Source organism: Ornithorhynchus anatinus, chromosome X2, assembly GCF_004115215.2.
Source record: "Ornithorhynchus anatinus isolate Pmale09 chromosome X2, mOrnAna1.pri.v4, whole genome shotgun sequence".
Classification (NCBI taxonomy): Eukaryota; Metazoa; Chordata; class Mammalia; order Monotremata; family Ornithorhynchidae; genus Ornithorhynchus; species Ornithorhynchus anatinus.
In genome coordinates, this window is record NC_041750.1 from 1,816,696 (window position 1) to 1,833,436 (window position 16,741).

Here is a 16,741-nt window from a genome sequence, read left to right on the forward strand (position 1 = left end):
AATTCCTAAGTTAAGAATGAGAAGTAGCGTGGCTCATTGGAAAGGGAATGAGTTTAGAGCTCAGAGGTCATGGGTTCTAATCCAGGCTCTAACCCCTTGCCAGCTGTGTGACTTTGGGCAAGTCACTTAACTTCTTGGTGCCTCAGTTACCTCATCTGTAAAATGGGGATTAAGACTGTGAGCCTCACGTGGGACAATCTGATTACCCCGTATCTACCCCAGCACTTAGAATAGTCCTCGGCCCATAGTAAGCACTTAACAAATACCAACATTATCATTATTATTATTACCATAGTTTGATTACATGGACTAAATCATTTCCTTTGGTTACTCTATTTGTAAATATTTTAATGTTTGACTCCTTTGTTTCAACATAAGCTACTTTTGGGAGAGAATGTGTCATTTCCTTGTAGTTTACCCCCCAAGTACTTATAACAGTGCATTATACCCAAGGGAGACTCATTAAATACTATACTATTACTATTATTCATTCCATTGTATTTATTGAGCACTTACTGTAGTAGTACTACTACTTCTGCTACTGGTGCTGCTGCTACTACTAGTGTTATTACTACTTTAGCTATAGTATTTGCTCTCCAGGGAAAAAAGCTCTGCTTTGGGAACCAGGATAACTAGGTTTTATTTCTTCTGGGGCTGTGTCATCAGCGGAGGAGGTTTCTGAGTGAAGAAACAACCAAGGTGTTTTGCAAGGTGATAAGAACAGCAGAAATCAAGAAAAGTAGCTGGTTAACATGAGCAGTGAACACTACAGGCTACCAAGGCAACCACTATGGCACAACACTGACAGTGTTTTGTAGTCACTTTGGTCGTCAACGGGTCCTGCTCCTTCAAATGCACTGTGAACCCCACCCACCTACTTACTCATTGCACTCCAGGCTCCAGTAGCAACACAATAGGCATAGTAAAGAGTGGGAGTGGTGCCATAGAAAACACTTTGCAAGTCACTAGCAATACAATTATTTCCTCTGCAAACCACTAGCACTATAATAAATTTGTCTGAAGTCTCATGACTGAGGTCCCATCACTGCATGCATAAAACAAACCATCATTTGGGGCCAGTGGAAGGGCAATAACCAATTTTAAAGCCACAAATCTGGGGATTAAGACTGTGAGCCCCATATGGGGCCGGGACTTTATCCACCCGATTTGCTTTTATCTACTTCAGAGCTTAGTACAGTGCCTGGCATATAGTAGGCACTTAACAAATAACACACAATTATTATTATTAAGAATATATGTCCCAAAGCGTCTTCTTATATAGTAGGCTTATATATCTCTATTTTTTTACAGCCTTAATGTCTTCAGCCAAAATCACTCCGCATTTCAGTACATTCTGGATGTGGTATGATTGGAAGAAAGGCAGTCAGCCAAACTATGTCCTTTTGTGAATCTTATTAAATATGATTGTTTCCTAGAAAGTAGGTGGAAAATTTTACTTTGGTTGCAGTTCATTCAAAGAAAGAAAATGATAGCCATACCCTTCTAATTTCTAAAGTATTGATCATCTAATTCCTATGCCATCTGAAATGGGAGCTATAAGTGAATTTTTTTTAAGTTCAGCGTTTGATAGTGCTGAAGTAGATATCTCGCACTCGACATCTTGACCAATGCAAAAAGAAAAGCTTACTAAATAACCTCCTAAAACATCTAGGACAATGACATTGACTTTTTCCAAGGAAAATAGGATGTTGCATGAACCCAAGGCAAAGAATGCATCAAGAGGACACTCTCACCTGAAACAAGGACGCATCCAATTCATTGTTTTTTGAAGCGTCCAGGATAACGGGAGTCTCTTTATTCTCTGGACAAGGACTATCCAAGATCACACTTGAATGACTTGATTTTGGGAAGAGCAACTGGCTTTTCCGGGAGTCCGTGGTCAGGGACACCTCATGGGAATAAGTCTGGAGGAAAGCTCGGACTCCGTCGATGCCCACAAACTGTGAGGCCGGAACGCCCCCGAGATACCCGCTTGACGACTCCAGCAGCCGTGCAGCTCGCCATCTGCGGAGCCTTAAGGCCAACAGCACGATGATGAAGGCTAAGAACAGGCAGGACACGGCGGCCACCGCGACCACCAGGTACAGCGTGAGACCTGACTCGGGGTCTGGAGGCGTCGAGAGGCTCCCCAGATCCGATAGGATCTCGGGGATGCTGTCGGCCACGGCCACCGTGACAGTGACGGTGGCAGAGAGAGGAGGCTCTCCGTTGTCCTTGACAACGACCACGAGGCTCTGCTTAAGGGCATCCTTGTCCAGAAAGTCTCGGGCCGTCCTGATCTCTCCCGTGTGCAGCCCCACCGAGAAGAGGCCTGGCTCCGTGGCCTTGAGCAGGCGGTAGGACAGCCAGGCGTTCTGGCCCGAGTCACCATCCACCGCCACCACCTTCGTCACTAGGTAGCCTCGTTCGGCCGAGCGCGGAGCCAACTCCACCCCGGTGGAGCCGTCGGTGGGTAAGGAGGGGTACAGGATCGCTGGGGCATTGTCATTTTCGTCCAGGACCAGCAGAGTCACTGACACGTTGCTGTGGAGGGCCGGGGTCCCGCCATCCCGCGCAGTGACCTGTAGCTGCAGTTCCCGAAATTGCTCGTAGTCGAAAGAGCGCAGAGCGTACAGGACTCCGGTCTCCGAGTTAATGGACACGTAGGAGGACAGAGGTAGTCCCTGGCCAGACCTTTCGCTAACGGAGTAAGTGATTTGCGCGTTTTCTTTCCAGTCGGGATCAGTAGCCTTTACAGCAAATATTGAGGCTCCCACCGGATTGTTTTCCATTAAATACGCGACATAGGATTTCTGGGGAAAAAATGGTGGATTGTCATTTTCATCCAACAGTATCAACTCCAGAGATTGAGAAGAGGAAAGTGGGGGGAGCCCCCCGTCCTGAGCTCTGATGGTTATGTTATAGCAACACTTTACCTCTCTGTCCAGCAAGTCATCACTCACCAAGCTGTAATAGTTCCCCAATGACTTCGTTAACCGGAAAGGGAGATTCTCTTGGATTGAAAGAGTCACCTTCCCATTATCCCCCGAATCCCTGTCGTGAACGTTTAATAGAGCAATCACTGTCCCTGGAGGGCTTTCTTCAGAAAGCGGACTGAAAAGAGAAGTTACTGTAATCTCTGGGGCATTGTCATTCACGTCAACGACCTCTAGCAACACTTTCGATAAAGTGGATAATCCTCCGCTATCTTTAGCCTGGATCTCCAGTTCGTAAAACTCCATGGCTTCAAAATCCAGATTTCCTTCTACTTTGATTTCTCCGCTTTGGGGGTCCATGACAAAAAGCCCCGAATCTTTGTCGGATAATTTTACAAGTGAGTAGGTCACTAGTGAATTTGAACCCTCGTCCTTGTCCGTCGCTTTAACTCTAACAACAGGTGACCCCCTGGGAATATCTTCTCTAACTTTCCCTTGATAGAGTGTCCGATCAAAAATAGGCGCGTTGTCGTTCACGTCCAGGACCTTGACGCGGATGAGAGTGGTTCCTGACCGGGCTGGATCTCCCCCGTCAGTGGCTGTGAGGGTCAGAGAGTGCACAGCCTTGATTTCGCGGTCAAGAGGTTTCTCCAGAATCATTTCTGCATACCTCCTGCCTCCAGTTTTGGTTTTCACCTCCAAACTGAAATGTTGGTTGTTACTTAGCGAGTAACTGTGGAGGGAATTCCTACCCACATCGGGATCATGGGCGTCCGGGAGGAAAAAGCGAGTGCCGGGTGCTGTGACTTCGCTGATCTCTAAGACCGTGTCTTGTTCTTGGAAGCTTGGAATGTTGTCGTTTATATCCAATATTTCTATTTCTGCTGCGAAGAGTTTCACTGGACTCTCAACCAGTATCTCAATAGTTAACAGACATTGAGTTATCTGACCGCACAGCTCTTCTCTGTCGATTTTCTCATTGATAGACAAATAGCCGCTTTCCGAATTGAGAGAAAAATGTTGCGCCCTACCTCTGGAGACAATGCGGACCCGGCGTTCCGACAACTCCCGGGGCTCCAATCCCAGATCCTTTGCCAAATCCCCCACAAAAGAGCCTTTTTCTTTTTCCTCGGGCACCGAATAGCGGATCTGTCCGGATCCCGTCTCCCACAGCGTCCCCAGGAGCAGACAAAATAGGACTCGTCCGCTGCAATTCCGGAGCCTCTGCCTAATTCCCATGGCCTCAGGGCTACTCCGTTCTCTCGACTTCTCTTTGGATGACATTGTGAAATAATATCATGAAATAACTACAAAGGATAGAAATGAGACCCACGTTAGCTCACCTCTCCGGGGTCCGAGCAGGGTTTCTAAGATTTTCTCTCAAAATCCAGATGAGACTGACTGAGCTGCTCCTCTTTTGCTTTGTGATATGAAAGCCGGGGGCGGGCCAGGCTGGATTTTTCGGTGCTTTTCTCTTCCTTGTAGGTGAACAGCGACACTCAGAGTCTGTTGCCTTACTTGCAGTCTCTTTAAAAATTCATGATGCAGTCTTATATTCTTATACAGATTGTTAAAAATTAAAGCAGTATTTTTTATCTATCTTCAATAATCAGGGTAAAATTGTAAAAGTCATTCTTTGAAGTAGTCTTTTTTCTTTGTAATCGTGTAACCAATTTGAATTTGAAGGGACCTTTAGATAAGTATTTATATTTATAAATGTAGTCTGTTTCCCTCTACTTTCTTTTTTAAAAAATTCCAACACTATGGTGAGAGGTTTAGCTAGGTTTCCCAACTTTTCCCTCGTTTTGTTCTTCCGTTTTCAGCATGGCCTAATGGTTAAAACATGGGCCTGGAAGTCAGAAGGACCTGGGTTCTAATCCTGGCTCTGCCTCTTGTCTGCTGTGACCCTTGGGCAAGTCACTTCACTTCTCGATGCCTCAGTTACCTCATCTATAAAATGGTGAGTAGTTCTGTGAGCCTTTGTGGGACATGGACTGTGTCCAGCCTGATTACCTTGTAGCTTCCCAGTGCTTAAGGCGGGGCCTAACACAAAGTAACCGCTTAAAAATACCACTTAAAAAAGTGACAGTTTCCGATTAAACCTTTATTTTTATTTCAAGTGTTCGGGTATATGCAGGATAATCAGATTGGACAGAGCCCCTTGTAACATATGGCTCATAATTTTAGGAGGGAAGGTGAACTGGAATCTCATCATCATTTTACAGATGAGGAAACTGAAGCATGGAAAGGTCAAGTAACTAGCCCAAGGTAGTGCAGTAAGCCAGTGGAAGAGTCTGAATTTGAATTTGGGTCTCCTGACATCCAATTCCCTGTTCTTATGCTTAGGTCATACTGCTCTGCTTTATCAAAAAAATGATTCATATCTTCTATGCAAAGTGTTGAAATAAATTACCATTAGCATTCGTACTTTTCCAATCTATTAATCAGTTAAAGGAATTATAGAAGCATTGAAGAGTGTTTTTCAACTTGTAACTAGATTTTTAATTTTTTGTCCACCAAAAATAAGTCTTTAAGTGAAGAGGTACCTTGAATTATTTATAAAGATTTAATTTTTTGAGAGAAACAATCCAGATTAAAACTTTATGACCACCCTTAATGATGCTCCTTTTCTGTTTACTGGAATTCCCATATTTTCTTCTTGTTTTATTGGATACATGACATGAAAAATTGAAACCATCATTGTAAAATCTCAGAAAGTTGAATTCAAAAGCATAGATTTCCCCACACATGCATATAGCAATCATGCTCTCTCCACCCCAATTCCCCATCTCCCCATAGACAGTCATCACCTTCCCATGAATAATAATAATACTAGTAATATGATCATAATAATTGGATTTATTAAGCTTTTAGTATGTCCCAAGGACTAGGAAAGATAAAAGACGGCAAACCATCCCTGTCCCTTATAGTACACACGGACTAAGAGGTAAGGAGAAAAGACATTTTACCACATTTTACATGAGGAAACCAAGGCAGAGTAAAGTGAAGAGATTTGCCTAAAGTCATAGGCAAGTGATGGAGCCAGGACTAAAACCGGCTCTCATGGCACCCAGCTCTGTATTATTTTCATTAGGTCACATTACCCTCCTCTTTCTCATCCTCTCTATCTCCTAACTCTGTTCTTCAGGAAAACATCTATCTGATGCAGTGGTAAACTTGGATTGGCTATTCTATCATTACATACAGCTATCACTCTAATATAAGGGTGGTAAAGTGGATAAAGAGATAGCAAGATGAGTCCTTTATTCTATCACTGTGGTCCTTGACCTACACAGAAAATTGAAGAAGACTGTGACACCCTAAATGGTGTTGTTCTCAATTAGAATGGATGCTCCAGGAGGGTATATTTGTTAATTCATAAAAGTGAATTAAGACATAATAATCACCATCATCCCCACGATACTAATCAATGTTTAGTGAGTAATTACTGCATAAAAGGAACTGTAGCAGTTGACTTGATTTATCTAAGATCATATAGCAGACCAGTTCCAGAGCTGGGATTAGAGCCTGCTAACTCAATTCATTTCGTGACTCATTGGGAATATGACTGGCAGAGTGTGAATGACATTTCACAAAACACTATCACTATAATCAATTCCTTAATACAGGTTCTCATTCCTGAAGTCTCAAGCTCTAGGCTAATGTGTCATCCCTAATAAGAGACTCCAGCCTTAAGCATTAAAAATACAATAAAAAATAGAAGACCTTAACCTTGCTCTTGAGGAGTTTCCAATCTAAGGGAAGAAGGCAGACAGTTACATTTTAGGAAGAGAATAGAAACAAGAGTAAAGATATAGACATAAATGGTTTAAACAAAAGTAAAAATGGATAACTAAATTGGATAAATGAACCTATATACACAGGAGTGGTGAAGGATATGGTTGGATAAACATGACCAAGTTGGTGGGGATTAGTTCCGTAATTTATTAAACCATCTTTGGGGTAGACACAAGGTTATGAAACTGGACACAGCCCTTGTTCCACATGGAGCTCAGAATCTATTTTAACCCCATTTGCAGATGAGGAAACTGAGCCCCTCAGCAGTTAAGCCAGTTGCAGAGCTAGAATTGTAACCCAGGTCTCTTGTTTCCCAACTCTTTCCACTAGGCAATTCTGCTTCCCCGTGATAGAATTTCATTTGTATATCAGAAATAAGTTTCCAGAATTGGTAAATTAGCCATTTAAGAGTCAAGTTCCCGAAGCATGCCGCAATAGACATCAAAACTGGACACCAGATTTATTGTGGAGAAATGCTTTATTTTTTCAGGAACATACAAGGAGTGACACTAAAGGTGTCCAATTCTCGATCTTTTTTCCATTTATCAACTCCATCATCCATTGGATTAGGTTTGGGCTGTTTTTAGGGTTTAAAATCCCTTCCTGGATCATCTTACTGGAGGACGTTAAATAGTCTATCTACATAGGTATACAATTTCTGCTAAATTGTTTCACTCATTTTGTCAAGAAGCATCCAGATATCCCGAGAAGTACATGTTATTCACCACGTTTCAAAAAACACTTGGAACTCAAAACTTTAAAACACTTCAGCATTATATAATTTTATCATAAAATGCAACAACTTTATTAACTTAGTATATAAAATATTTACATTCAATAGTGAAATTAAATCTGTTAATTCAGTTTTTGTACTTGACAAAATCAGTTGTCAATTTCAACTTGCAGGTTCAATCAACCAAGCATGAATATCTAGTATATTTAAATATTATGTCCCAAATATTCCTCAGGAGTGTACTCTTGATTGAAGCTGAAAGTAGGATTTAATTGTTAAAAAAAATTAAGAAGAGAAAGATCATGAAAGCTATTGAATTTTACTTAATCACGACTCAAAACTAAGGACATTCTCTCACTCAACAGACCAGAACTATATATTTTTCTATTGACATTCTTATTGTTGGAACTGCTGATACTAGAGATGGGTAAAAGGAGAAAATATACATTTAAATTCTTAACAATAATGATAGCATTGATTAAGTTCTTGCTATGTGTAAAACACTGAGCTAAGCTTTAGGATAGTTAAAGGAGATATACTGAAAATGCTGTTTTATTTTGTTTTGTTTATCTTGTTTGGTTCAAATGCCACAATGACCTCTGAATGTGTGAAATTTCTGAATTTTCCCTTTGTGCAAATACTCTTACTTTCTACAATTTTTGTGTTTTATTCATATTATTCTCTCCCCATACATGGATGCTCTCTGGTTGAATTATTTAGCATTTAATTTCCCCTGATGATCAATCAAACAATCAGTGGTATTTACTTAGCATTTATTGTGTGCACAGCACTGTACTAAGTATTTGGGATAGTACAATACAATAGACTTGGTAGACACCATTAAACATATTTAGGCAAATCAAAAAATATGAAGGTTAATTTCCATTTTAACTCATCATTGGCATTCATTTAGGATATAGATACTCTTTCAACATATTTAAAAGTGAAACTATTGTTTACACACATGACACTTCAATATATTTAAGAAAATCAAGTGAGAGGATATAAGAAGGATGGAGAGTAAATAGATTTACTAACTCTGCAAAATTCTTCCTACCCCATATGTTGACAACTGCTGATATGAGGAAAAAGTAAGGATCAAGAAAAAAGGCAGTTGTTCTCTGATACGTCCAAACTATTTCAATTGAGCCATCCCTTTCCTTGCCTCAACCTGATTGGTACGCTGGAGATCCTGATTTCTGTCTGCGCACAATTCAGTATTTCCGTGCTGAACCGGGAGGCTGGGAATAATGGGTTTGAGGAACTTGAATTCGCTATTCCCGGAGCCAGTTGTCAAACAGACTTCATACTGATAAGATTGTGAGAGTCTCCCAGTGCCTCCCATGTCTATCAAACTATTTCGAAAATCGCTGGGATCATAAAAGTGACCAGAAGCGGGGCTGTATCTTTCCTTCGTTTGTTTTCTTTGACACGTCTTGATTACTATAAAGATCGTTACAGACACCAAAAAGAGAAAGGAAATTAAAGCCAATGAAATGACTAAATACATCGTCAAAGGGTCGTCCTGCTTTTCTTCCTGAGAAAAGTCTGGGACTTGCACATGGACGTCCGAGAAACCATTCACCAAAAGAATAGTCAGTGTGGCGCGAGTGGCCTGGGATGGCTTGCCATTGTCTCGAACCAGGATGACAACTTGCTGCTTCATGGCATCTCTCTCTGTGACAGACCTCTTGGTTCTCACTTCTCCATTGTGAGGGACTATGGTGAAGAGTCCAGGGGCTGTTGTCTGAAGAAGTTGGTAGGAGAGCCAAGAATTCTGCCCCGAGTCCCCATCGACGGCGACCACTTTCGTCACCAAGTAACCGGCTTCCGCCGTCCTGGGGACCAGGTCACTGTAAGATGCGGAGGAGTTCTGCAGCGGGTATAATATAACCGGGGCGTTGTCGTTCTCGTCCACGATGCAGACATGAACGGTGACGGTTGAGCTCTTGGCAGGGAAACCAGAGTCAGAAGCTTGCACAGTAACCTGGAGAGCTTTCACTTCTTCATAATCAAAAGTCTTCAGGACATACAAGTTACCATTTTCCGAATTGATGGAGATAAAAGGGGAGAAGTATTCAGACCCCAGCAAAATAGCATATGTCACTTTAGCATTCGATCCCGAATCCGAATCGATGGCGTTCACACTGCCGATCATCAGAGATGGCCTGTTGTTTTCAGTCACGTGCATTCGGTAGGATGTTTGATTGAACTTGGGAGGGTTATCATTGATGTCCGATATTTGCACCTTAATAGTTTCCAGAGTGGTGAGGCTGGGAGAGCCCAAATCCACGGCCGTGATGGTAATGTTATAGTTGGAAATGCTCTCCCTGTCCAAGGCTGCGTCTGTTATCAACTCGAAGTAATTGTTGAAGGTCGGTTTGAGCACAAACGGAATATCATTCTGGATAGAGCAGCTTGTTCTCCCGAAATCACCTGAATCTCGATCTCGGACATTAAAAAGGGCCACCACTGTCCCGGGAAGAGCATCCTCTGGTAGCGGGCTGGTCAGGGAGGTCACTACCACCTCCGGCGAGTTGTCATTCACATCCCCGACGTTGACCAAGACTTTGCAATGTGAGGAAAGACCCCCGCCGTCGGTTGCACGAACGTTAAACTCATATTTCTCGTTCATTTCAAAATCCAGAGGTTTAGTGATTCGGATTTCACCCGTCACGGGATGAATGCTGAACGTTCTGGACACCTTCCCTGCGCTCTGACTGAATGAGTAGAACACGTCTCCATGACTCCCTTCGTCTAAGTCAGTGGCGGACACCGTGGTAACTAAGGTATTTTCCGAACTGTTTTCTAGAACCAGTGCTCTGTAAAGCGGCTGAGAGAACACGGGGGCGTTGTCATTCGCATCCAGGACAATAATGTGGACCTTAATGGTACCAGACCTGGGAGGGGACCCACCATCCACAGCCGTGAGCAGGAAGTGGAGTTCTGGATGTTCCTCACGATCCAGAGACTTTGCCAATACCAATTCCGCATATTTCCTGCCATCGCTCTGCTCTCCGGTGAGTAAATCAAACTGTTCACTAGTCGGAGAGAGTGTATACACCCGGAGGCTATTATTCCCTACATCTAAATCCTGGGCATTTTCTAAGGGGAAACGAGCCCCAATATTCGTCGATTCAGGTATCTTTAAAATTTGCTCCTCCTCTGAGAACACAGGCGAATGATCATTGATATCAGAAACCTCCACTTGAACGCGAAAAAAATGCAACGGGTTTTGAAGTAGGAGCTCAAAATGGATCACGCACTGTTCCACTTGCCCGCATAGTTCCTCCCGGTCTATATTGTCTTTAATTACCAGAGTCCCACTGTTCAAGTCTAAGAGAAAAGGTTCTCTGCCACCCTCCACCACAATCCGAGCCTTCCGGGAGGACAGCGAAGTCTCATCCAGCCCCAGGTCCTTTGCTATATTGGCCACAAAGGAGCCGCTCGCCATTTCTTCCGCCACGGAATACCGAAGCGTCTCAGATGCCGCACACGCTTCCAGAAAGACAAAAATATAGAGAAAAGAAACTTGCCTTATCTTTCTCTGCAGCACTGGAGCCATTTCCTTCTTCTGCTTCCCTCACCGCCAGCTAACCCAAGCGCTCACCTCACTCTCTCTCTCTCTCTCTCTCTGCAGAAAGGAACGATTCCAAATACAAGAAGGCGGAGGGAAAGCCCTTTGATTGCACTACTCGGATTCCAGTTATGACGGTATTCCCAAATACGGCGGAGGATTTAGCCAGGTCCGTAATAACCCTCCCGCACATCTGCTTCCCCGAGAAGGAATGAGGCTAGTCGTCTCTCAGACTTCGCAATTTCATTTCGGCATCATCCTGGCCAACAGCACCACCAAGTGTTGCAATTGAGGAAAGCCGAATAACATCATAATAATGTCTAGTATTTCGAAACCATTTAAAAAGTGTGTTTTCTAAGGCACTTTCACATCAACTATCTCATTTTATACCCACGAAGAATAAGACTCGATTCCTGGACCATAGGGTGATCAAAAGGGTGTGTGAATTTTTAAAGGTTTATTTTAAAACCAGGGCAAGTTATCTGGGTTTCAACATAAAGAGTCAACATCCCTGACACAAATAAGACCCACCACTGTCTCTGTAAAGGAATCCTCAGGGACGAGGCTGTCTAGGAAGGTGGAAGTTATGTGAGAAAAGTTGTCATTCACGCCGAACATCTGGACTAGGACTTCTCAATATCCGGAGAGGTCCTCACTTTCCTTAGCCAAAATAACCAGCTAGTTCATGTGAGATTCAGCAGTCTTTGCAGCACTAACTCCACTATGGCTGTATTTATGTGAAAAGACTCCAAAGCTTCCTTCACTCATCGGAGAAAATGTGAACAGGTTGCCATTTCAAAGTATGTATATCTTCTGGACCTGTTCTGCTGTCAGCTTCCCTATCCAAACTAAAACAAAGGCAGTGAAGAGTCTAATGTGGGTGAAGATCGCACACACATTTTGGAGTGTGCTGCAGCCCTATCCATCTTCTTGCTTGTTGCACTCCAACGGGAGTCTCAACGGGAACATGATAGGCAGGGACGAGAGGGTGCAGGTGATGTTAATACAAGCCACTAGCACAGTCATCAACTCCTTCAAACAGGTTCTTGGTGCTGACTTCTCAGGACCAATGCTGTTCATCTTTCCTGATGGGAGACTCCCTCATCGCCTTTTGTTATTTATTTATTAAACGTAAAATTCTGTCCAAATCAGCATAGTCTTAGATCGAAATTATTAGAAAGCAGGAATTCTTAAAAATGTTATGCACCCATCAGAGAGATGATGATGATGATGATGGTATTTGTAACTGCTTACTATGTGTCAAGTACTGTTCTAAGCACTGGGGTAAATGCAATCAAATCAAGATGGACACACTCCCTGTCCCAAATGGGACTTACAGTCTTAAACCTCATTTTACAGAGGAGGTAACTGAGGCACGGAGCAATTAAATGACTTCCCCGAGGTCACAGAGAGAGCACTTATTAAAATATTGGTATTGATGATTCACCCCTATTGCTTTTGAAAAAAATGGGGACATATGGAAAATCAATCTTTCAAGAGTAAATTGGAAGTCATTCTCATTTAACTGATAAAACTCAAGAATTCTTACTTATATTTACCCAGTTACCTTGACTGAAATTTCATTTTCTATAGAAGGTCTTTAACATGAGGACTGCAAAAGAATTATTTGCCTTGTCTTGGGATGGCAAAATACAGTTAATGCAGAACTCAAAATAAAATAAATAGATGGTAAAGAAGTTGTATTTCCAGAAACACATGGTTTCAAATAATTATGGAAATACAGTAATGTCCAAGTCCAAACCAAAGACAACCATTCTTTATGGCAATTGGAAGCAAGTCAATAAATATTTCTTTTCCAAAATCTAAAGGTGGTTTTGTCAAGACATAAAATCATAAAATGTTAAAACGCAAAAGAAATAGAAAAAGAATTAGTGATCAAAAGTATAAATATCCTGAGTGATCACGAAGTAAAAGAAAAAATATTTGTGGATGACAAATCACATTTGGGAATTTTTCTATAATAGATACATTTTCAGTAGTGTAGTTTATTGAAATAAAAGGACAGAAAGACATTTCAATTTTCCTTGGACACAAACATTAGAAATCATTCAATGAACAATACTATCCAAGTATATGCAATCCTTCGAAATTTTCTCATGCATTGACAAAAATAACAATCCTAATCATGAGTGTTGAGAAAATCTATTTTTAAAATGGGAAATCAAATTAATAAACCACCTGGTTAGCCATTTTATCGCTTTAAAGGAAAAATTTGTGTTAGGGCCAATTTTGCACTGGAAAAGATTCCGGTCCGTTACTCAAAACTAAACTCTGTCGGCAGGGGGAACTATCTTGAGCATCCTTGAAGGCGCCCTGAGCCGGGAAGCTGGGAATAACGGGTTTGAGAAACTGGAACTCACTGTTCCCGGACCCAGTGGTTAAACACACCTCATAGCGGTAACTGTGGGACAGGGTCCCGGTGCCGTTCACATCCACCAAATGTCCCGGGAAATGGCCATCAGTGCCCAGGCTGGGGGCATTGGCGGGTTCTTTTCTCCTGTTCCACAGCCTCACTACAATGAAGACGATCACCGAGAAGAGGAAAAGGAATGAGATGGACACCAGAGCAATGACTAAGTACATCGTGAGGGAGTCCTCAGGCTCATCTTCCCTAGGTACTTCCGGGAGCCGTAAATAGGGTTCTGAAAAGCCGTCCACCAGAAATACATGCAGAGTAGCCGAGGTGGACAGAGGAGGCTCCCCGTGGTCCTTCACCAGGACAATGAGTCTCTGCTTGATGGCGTCTCGATCGGTGATGAGCCTCGTGGTTCGGACTTCACCATTGTGGGGCCACACGCTGAAGAGTCCAGGGTCCGTGGCCTTGAGCAGCTGGAAGGAAAGCCAAGAGTTCTGAGCAGAGTCCGCGTCTACTGCCACCACCTTGGTCACCAGGTAGCCGGCCTCCGCCCATCTGGGGACCAGGTCATTGCAGGGAGCGGTGCCGTTCTGCAGAGGGTACAGGATGAAGGGACTGTTGTCATTATCATCCAGAACCACCAGCCGGACCATCGCCTGGCTGCTCAGGGCAGGGGAACCGCCGTCAACCGCTCTCACTTCAAACTGGAACTCCCGAATGGCTTCGTAATCCATGGATCTCAGAGCGTAGAGATTACCATTGTGCGAGTTGATGGAGATGAAAGAAGTCAGGGGAAGTTCATGGGCCTTGGAGGGCAGGAGGGAGTAGGTCACCCTGGCATTCTGTCCAGAATCTCTGTCCATACCATGTACACTGCCGATATGCAGAGCGGGGCTGTTGTTTTCCCGCACATACAACGTGTATGATGTTTGATTGAACACCGGAGGGTTATCATTGACATCAGATATCAGCACCGTAATATTTTGCTCCGTTTTGAGGCTGGGGGAACCCAAATCCGTGACAGTGATGGTGACGTTGTATTCGGATTGTCCCTCTCTATCCAGGGCTCGGTCCGTCACCAGAGTGTAGAAGTTCTCGAACGTTTGTTTGAGAATGAAAGGCAGATCTTCCTGTATTGAGCAAACCATTTTGCCGTTGTCCCCGGAGTCTAGATCTCTAATACTGAAAAGGGCGACCACAGTTTCAGGCGAGTTCTCGGGGATAGGGCTTGTAATTGACGACATAGTGATGGCGGGCGAATTGTCGTTCTCATCAATGACCTGAACTAAAAGAATACATTTACCAGAGAGGCCCCCACCATCTCTTGCTTCAATTTCGATCTCGTACGACTGTCTAAACTCAAAATCCAATTTTCCTACTACTCGAATTTCCCCCGATACTGGATTTATTTCAAAACTATGGCGAATTTCTTCGGAGGCATGGAAAAACGTGTATTTAACTTCCCCATAGTTTCCTGCATCCGAATCTTGAGCGGAGACAATGGAAACTAGTGATCCCTCGGGACTATTTTCAGGAATCTGAACCTCATAACGCAGTTGAGTGAACTCAGGGGCGTTGTCATTAATGTCCACGACAAGAACGTGAATCTCGGCAGTTCCGGATCTGGGCGGAGACCCGCCATCCAGAGCCGTGATAGTTAGATGGAATTCAGCTTGCTGCTCCCGATCCAGCGTTTTATCCAATACCAGCTCCGGGAATTTCCTGCCGTCACTGCGACTGCGAGTCTTAATGTGGAAATAGGAAGTCGAGCTGATGCTGTAGGCTTGGAGGCTATTATTCCCAACGTCTATATCCTGGGCACTTTGCATTTTAAACTCCGTTCCCACAGGAGTATTCTCTGGTATATTCAAAGTTACTTTCTTGTCCAGAAACACCGGAGAATTGTCGTTTATATCGCCCACTGCTACCTCAGCTCGATAAAATTCTAAAGGATTTTCCAGTAAAATTTGAAAATTTACAACACAGTGCTCCTTCTGCCCACATAGGACCTCCCGGTCGAGTTTCTCATTTAACAGCAAATCCCCCGTCTGGCGGTTGAGGTGGAAATAAGATTTGTCACCTTTGGAAACGATCCGAGCTTCCCGGGCAGAGAGATCCCTGATATTAAGCCCGAAGTCCTTTGCCACGTTAGCCACAAAAGAACCGCTCTCCGATTCCTCCAATACCGAATACTGAACTGAATCCGACACGACTTCCGAAATATTAAAAGAAATAAGAAGAAAAGCAACTTGCCTTATCTGCCGAATAGTCCCTCCTTTGGCTCCCATTGTTTCTGCTGTAAAAACCCGCTTATTCCCACAGATATGGAACCGTCAACGGCAACCCGAGACCAGGTGAAGCTCCTATCGAGGTTTTCCAATTTTTAAATGTACTGTTAGCAGCCTTTGATGAAGAGTCCGACCCTTTCCCAGCACTGCTGACAAAGACGCACCGTTTCTTTCAGTCCCCTCTGCCGCTCTTTCGATGAATAATGGAGACCGAGGCATCTGCAGTTCTCGATCTTCTCCTTCTTATCCTGCAGCGCCACCACGCGTTCATACCGAAAATTATTTTCTCTCAGGAAACTCACCAAATTTCTCAATTCAAGGTCTCGCTTGATTGTCCATTTTTGTTCCTTTAGATCTTTACGATGCTTGTAAGCTTGCTTTTCTGACTTAATGTGAGCAAATCCAGGATATATACATTTTGACAAAACCTAAAATTCCTCTAGTAAGCAAGTGAATCCGGTTTTTGTTAAAAAGAATGAAACGTGAGGTTGCATTTTTTTTAATCTGGTGTTTTTTTAAAACTTTCCAAAAGCACTAACCATGTCCAGCAGAGATTAACAAAGTTATAAATGGTCCTCATAACTAGACGAAGAAATGTTTCAGCCAAAATAAATCTTTAAAAAAAAGTAGGTTTTTTTCTTAAAACATACCCAGCCACTACCCCTTAACTGAATTTTCTTCTTGCGATCGAAGACTGAGGTTTTTGAAGGGGATATTTTAGTTCCAAAAGTCAGAGAAAATCCCAGTTTGAGTTAGAGGGCAGGTCACTTTTATGGTATTGGTTAAACGCTTACTATGTGTCAGTCACCGAACTAAACGCTGGAGTAGATCCAAGCTAATCAGCTTGGTCATGGTCCATGTCCCACATAAGGCTCAGTTTTATTCTCCATTTTACAGATGAGGTAACTGAGGCACATAGAAGTTAAGTGACTTGCCCACAGTCACACAGTAAATAAATGCCGAAGGTGGGATTAGAACTAAGTCCTTCTCACTTCTAGGCTCTTTCTCTATCCAACAGGCCAAGCTGCTTCT

General features: G+C 43.1%; 2 protein-coding genes across 2 annotated transcripts; both read right to left on the minus strand.

Annotated features, from left to right (window-relative positions):
- Nucleotides 1-1,196: 1,196 nt before the first annotated feature.
- LOC120637995 (protocadherin gamma-A10-like) lies at nucleotides 1,197-4,334 on the minus strand. The gene has a single exon (XM_029053307.2). It carries the CDS (start codon nucleotides 4,218-4,220, stop codon nucleotides 1,737-1,739), a length of 2,484 nt encoding a protein of 827 aa, XP_028909140.2. The 5' UTR covers nucleotides 4,221-4,334; the 3' UTR covers nucleotides 1,197-1,736.
- Nucleotides 4,335-7,193: 2,859 nt separating this feature from the next.
- Nucleotides 7,194-16,572, minus strand: LOC100076151 (protein dachsous-like). The gene is made up of 2 exons (XM_029053325.2): nucleotides 13,289-16,572; nucleotides 7,194-11,050 (listed from the first exon to the last, which is right to left on the minus strand). Exons 1-2 carry the CDS (start codon nucleotides 15,707-15,709, stop codon nucleotides 8,603-8,605), a joined length of 4,869 nt encoding a protein of 1,622 aa, XP_028909158.1. The 5' UTR covers nucleotides 15,710-16,572; the 3' UTR covers nucleotides 7,194-8,602.
- Nucleotides 16,573-16,741: the final 169 nt, after the last annotated feature.